The sequence below is a fragment of the Budorcas taxicolor genome, chromosome 10, assembly GCF_023091745.1.
Source record: "Budorcas taxicolor isolate Tak-1 chromosome 10, Takin1.1, whole genome shotgun sequence".
Lineage (NCBI taxonomy): Eukaryota > Metazoa > Chordata > Mammalia > Artiodactyla > Bovidae > Budorcas > Budorcas taxicolor.
Genome location: NC_068919.1, coordinates 25057878 through 25063735, shown reverse-complemented (window position 1 = coordinate 25063735; position 5858 = coordinate 25057878). Strand labels below are relative to the sequence as shown.

General features: G+C 42.0%; 1 protein-coding gene across 1 annotated transcript; it reads right to left on the bottom strand.

The window, feature by feature from the left end:
- Window positions 1-203: 203 nt before the first annotated feature.
- RNASE12 (ribonuclease A family member 12 (inactive)) lies at window positions 204-4557 on the bottom strand. The gene is made up of 2 exons (XM_052647313.1): window positions 4491-4557; window positions 204-679 (listed from the first exon to the last, which is right to left on the bottom strand). The coding sequence occupies exons 1-2, from the start codon at window positions 4555-4557 to the stop codon at window positions 204-206; spliced, it is 543 nt and encodes a 180-aa protein (XP_052503273.1).
- Window positions 4558-5858: the final 1301 nt, after the last annotated feature.

The following is a 5858-nucleotide window of genomic DNA, read 5'->3' as shown; positions in this document are numbered from 1 at the left end:
AAAACACATACAGAGTTTATGGTTTAATTCAGTCAATTTTTTTTTATTGAAGCAGAATAAAAAGATTCCAGCTCAACAATAGTGGAAAGATAAATGCATTTCACTCTAGGCACGACCCCATGTCCACAGGATGCAGGAAAACCAGCACCAGTGCCTCTGAGACAGGAGACGAGAGAACAGCAGACTCTGATGCTGGTCTCAGATTATTCAGTGTATCTCTGGATTTTAGCTGGCCCCATGTCATCACAAGTGACAACAATAAACCCCTCTGTGGCGAAAACACGGTAGTTGCAGGCAGGATATCTGGTGCCTTCAGTGAGCTTACAGACTGTCATTTTGAACTTGATTTCACTCAAGAAGCAGAGACTGGGGGCATAGTTTTGGCAAGTCACCCTCCTGGGAGAATTGCAAACACTATTGATATTTCGAGGCCTCTCATGGATGAAGAAATGTTCTTTTTTGCAGGTGTTGTTGGGTTCCTTGATGACTCTTTGTATGACCATGTGGTTGCAGTACCTTATCGGAATGTCACTCTGAGGGTAATCCACATGCAACTGCTCTAAAGTGGCCGCCGTTGCTTCCTCATCCAGCTCATTTTCCCAGAACAGAAGCACCAGGAAGATTATCACCATTAGTATCATCAGAGGTATGAGATCTTTCACATGTTTTGGTCTAATTCCTATAGAGGAAGAGAAGACAGCAAATATCAGAGAGTGATCAGATTCCACCAGCCCCATCCACTGACTTTCTCCCCTGTGCATGCCTGCTCAATCATGTTCAACTCTTTGTGGCCCCATGGACTGTAGCCCACCAGGCTTCTCTGTCCATGGAATTTTCCAGGCAAGAATACTGGAATAGGTTGCCATTTTCTACTCCAGGGATCTTCCTGACCCAGGGACTTTCTCCCCTAGCCTTTGATACTTTATTTCCTTCTCTCTGTTAATAAAATCATGCTAACCCAGCAATGTCCAGCTAGAGGTACAGCTCCCCAAGAAAGCCCTTTCTGACCATTTCAGCTCTCAGGCTGGCATTGAACAGTACTCTAATTATTCCTGGGTTTTGCTGGTGGTGGTGGTCTCCACAGCTTCTTAATAGTTGGTATCTCATCACCTATTTCTCCTAAATCCATCAGAATGCTTAAATACAAAGCAGAACATACAGAAGCTATTAAAAGTACCCCATATCTGATTGTTTTATTCCTATTAGTGAACAACTTTCTCTCCCATAATTGTCTTAACCGTGATCCTACCCAATTCCATATGCTTTTTAGCACTGTCTACTAATCCTTCCCTCCCAGCCTCTCCTTCTGTCCTCTTACTTGGCTTTGTGCTAGACTCTCTCACCTTTCCTTTTTGCTGTAACTCTCATAGACAACATATCCTTCTGATCATGAATCTCAGAAAGTCCTTTGTGTCTCACTGTTCCCAGACAATAACTGGTAGGGAGCCAGCTGAGTGTGGGCAGGTCCAAGTGGAAAGAGCAGAAAGGGAGGAGCCTGTAGGAGGGGAGTGTGCTTGGCTGCCTTTAGGAAGAGAAGTTATTTTCAGAGGGACAGTTGGGTATGGCAGGTCCTGTATGTGTCCTCATTAAACAAGCAGTGACTTTTCAAAACACTTATTATTAAAGTCCTGAGTCTAGTTATTTTCCAAATTTTCATCAGTCCTTACTACAAACCTGTGAAATAGTTGTTATCTCCATTTCGTTAATGAAGAAATAAGTTGCAGAAAGTTTCAGGCACAGACACGATATGGCAAGAATAATAAAAATCTCACCATCTCAATCCTTAAGCCTTGAATTCCAGTTTCAGCAAATTTCATTCCCACGTGGTGTCCAGAACAGGGCAGAAACAGTTCCTGGACATTAACATGAGTCTTGATAAAGCCCTAGGCTCTCAGACAGCATGGCAATGATTTCCAAACTCTGCTGAACTTAGGACTCACTGAGGCATTTTTAAATGCCACCTTGAGGCACTCTGCTTCATTTAGTGTTGGGTAAGACCTGAGTGTTGAATATATTAAAAGTTTCCCAGTAACTCTAATATGCAGCAAAATTTGAGAACCACTGATTTATGGTATACATTGGACACCTACATGGAAACTTTGCAGATAACGGTGTTAAGTAAAAGATAGTGGCTCAGGTATTGAGACAATAGAATTATTTTTGTTGCCAAAATCTTACAGTGTTTGATATACGAATGGGAAAATGGACTTAATTTTGCTCTTTTTTGCTCTGAAATGATTTCTCTTTTGGAAAGACAGCTACACAGTCTCCTTTGTATGTATCTGTATATGTCTTTCTAATTGTCATGTAGAAAGCTATTTGGGGGGTAAAATTTGTCTAGGAGACAGTCCTGGAAAAGTCTTCAAAGAATGTGTCTCTTTCTATTCAATAAAAATAAAAGCATAATTCCAGACCATGAAAATGAACATACAGGAGGTTTTTATTTACTTTCCCCAAATTTTCACTCTGGCTGTCCTTTCACAATTCAAACTGCCCTGTTTTTGGTGTGTGCTGCAAAAATGTCACAAAGATATAAGTGCATAATTAATTGTTGGTGAAATTTTCAATTAACAAATTTTGATTTGCACATCTTGCAAAAACATTTCTGTTGTGTAAAAAAAACTCTATGTATTGTAACTCGTTCAGTGTTTCCTGCCAAATTGCTAAAATACAGATGTGATACTAAGTTTACAGGCGAGGAATCAACTCTTGTTACAAAACTTATCCTCAACAAATGCAACTAGGCTTATCTCTTATTTCAGAGTACTACTCTTTTGCAATAGAGTTGAGACTGGGTTTAAATGTTTTATAGTGCTGGCAGCCAAATGGAGAAAACATTTGTAATGCCTAAAACCAACCAAAGATTAACACCTGAAGTGAAGTCGCTCAGTCGAGTCCGACTCTTTGCAACCCCATGGACTGTAGCCTACCAGGCTCCTCCCTCCATGGGATTCTCCAGGCAAGAGTACTGGAGTGGGTTGCCATTTCCGTCTCCAGTGATTAACACCTAGACATAAGGAATTCCTTCTTTCAGTGGTTCAGTTCAGTCGCTCAGTCATGTCCAACTCTTTGCACCCCATGGACTGCAGCACACCAGGCTTCCCTGTCCATCAACAACTCCCAGAGCTTGCTCAAACTCATGTCCATCAAGTCGGTGATGCCATCCAATCATCTCATCCTCAGTCTTCCCCTTCTCCTTCTGCCCTCAATCTTTCCCAGCATCAGGGTCTTTTCCAATGAGTCAGTTCTTTGCATCAGGTGGCCAAAGTGTTGGAGTTTCAGTTTCAGCATCAGTCCTTCCAATGTATATTCAGGACTGATTTCCTTTATATCGACAATAAAAAGACACAAACACTCCAGAGGAGAAAAGATAGTCAAAAGTTATGAAAAGTCAATTTCAGAAGAGAAAGTCAATGCTTAACTGTATCTAATAAATGGAAATTAACAGAACCAAGAGATAAGTGGTTTATAACCACCAGATTATCCCCAATTAGAAAATCTAACATCAAGTGCTGGAAAAAATGTTAGCCGGCTTGAAAAACTGGTGTAGTGATATTGGAAAGTAATCCGGAAGTATTTGGTGAAATTATGAATGGGTATAATCTGAGACCATGAGCATAGACTCCAACAGAGTTCTTCCAGATGGAATACGTGCAGGGATGTTCATCATGGCATGATAAGTGGCAGAAAAGAGCTAAAGGTAACTTAAATGTTCCGCATGACAGAAATGGACAAGTAGAAATGTTTTAGATACATAAAATAAAATAGTATAAAACAGCTTCAAATAATGCACTAGTTTTACAAATAGCAACATGTATAGAACTCAAAAACATGGTGCTGTGTGAAAAAAGAAAAATCACTGCCAGTTGATTTACATTGAAAACATGCATGCTCCAAAATAATATATTTTCCAAGGATATACAATATCTAAATAGGATGGAAGAATGTGGATTACATACTCTAAGACAGATGCCCATGAGAATGAGAGAAATAGAAGCAAGGATCAGGCATAAACAGGAAAAATAATAAAATTGAATAAAACCAAAGAGGCTGTAAACAGAATATGATCAACTTAGTTCTGTGCACCTGAAGACGGAAGGGAGGGAAGAAGAAAAGAGGGAAAGAAGGAAGGATGGAGGTGGAGGGGGAAGAGGAGAAGAAGGAAGCAGAGAGGAAGAGCAGGGGGAGAAGGAGGAGGAGGGGAGAAAGAAGGAAAGAGATTGTCAGATGAATGCATTCAACCTAAAGTTCCCACCATTCTCCCTTTGCCAAGTCTCAGGTCTGTCTCAGAAGAAGACTGCAGGAGGCAGATAGTTGCTGGAAACTAATATTAGTGCCAGGATGTAAAACAACATAAGTAATTCCTCTCATGACTCATCCTGTCAAATTAATGAGCTCTACTCCAGGACGGCTAGAAACTGACCCACGTCCCACATTGTCTGGGACAAGGCAATGGCCTCAAAGGGACAGTGGAGGAAGCAAACACTTACTGTGGATGCCTTCAGCTGCCACGTCAGAAGTTTGGCTGTGTAGAGGCCACCAGTGGAGAGAACGCATGGAGGGAGAGAAATGTGCAAAGACCTCCAGCTGCTTCAACTCCCTCAGGAAACTGTGGAGCCTATTCATGTCTCACAGATGTGGTTGGCTACCCTTGCAAGACTTCTGCAGTTGCCCAACGCCTCGCTCACCTTAAAGCCATGTAGCAGATTGTATTTCTCCCCAAAATGGCCACAGTATATTTCTATCCCACAGTCTCTTCTGGAATCTTACCACTCCCTTCAGTTCAGTTCAGTTCAGTCACTCAGTCATGTCCGACTCTCTGTGACTCCATGAATCGCAGCATGCCAGGCCTCCCTGTCCATCACCAACTCCCGGAATTCACTCAGACTCACGTCCATTGAGTCAGTGATGCCGTCCAGCCATCTCATCCTCTGTCGTCCCCTTCTCCTCCTGGTCCCAGTCCCTCCCAGCATCAGAGTCTTTTTCAATGAGTCAACTCTTTGCATGAGGTGGCCAAAGTACTGGAGCTTCAGCTTTAGCATCATTCCCTCCAAAGAAATCCCAGGGCTGATCTTCAGAATGGACTGGTTGGATCTCCTTGCAGTCCAAGGGACTCTCAAGAGTCTTCTCCAACACCACAGTTCAAAAGCATCAATTCTTCGGTGCTCAGCTTTCTTCACAGTCAAACTCTCACGTCCATACATGACCACTGGAAAAACCATAGCCTTGACTAGATGGACCTTAGTCAGCAAAGTAATGTCTCTGCTTTTGAATATGCTATCTAGGTTGGTCATAACTTTTCTTCCAAGGAGTAAGCATCTTTTAATTTCATGGCTGCAGTCACCATCTGCAGTGATTTTGGAGCCCCCCAAAATAAAGTCTGACACTATTTCCACTGTTTCCCCATCTACTTCCCATGGTGTGATGGGACCATATGCTATGATCTTGGTTTTCTAAATGTTAAGCTTTAAGCAAACTTTTTCACTCTCCACTTTCACTTTCAGCAGGAGGCTTTTTAGTTCCTCTTCACTTTCTGCCATAAGGGTGGTGTCATCTGCATATCTGAGGTTATTGATATTTCTCCCAGCAATCTTGATTCCAGCTTGTGCTTCTTCCAGCCCAGCGTTTCTCATGATGTACTCTGCATAGAAGTTAAATAAGCAGGGTAACAATATACAGCCTTGATGTACTCCTTTTCCTATTTGGAACCAGTCTGTTGTTCCATGTCCAGTTCTAACTGTTGCTTCCTGACCTGCATATAGGTTTCTCTAGAGGCAGGTCAGGTGCTCTGGTATTCCCATCTCTTTCAGAATTTTCCACAGTTTATTGTGATACACACAGTCAAAGGCTTTGACCTA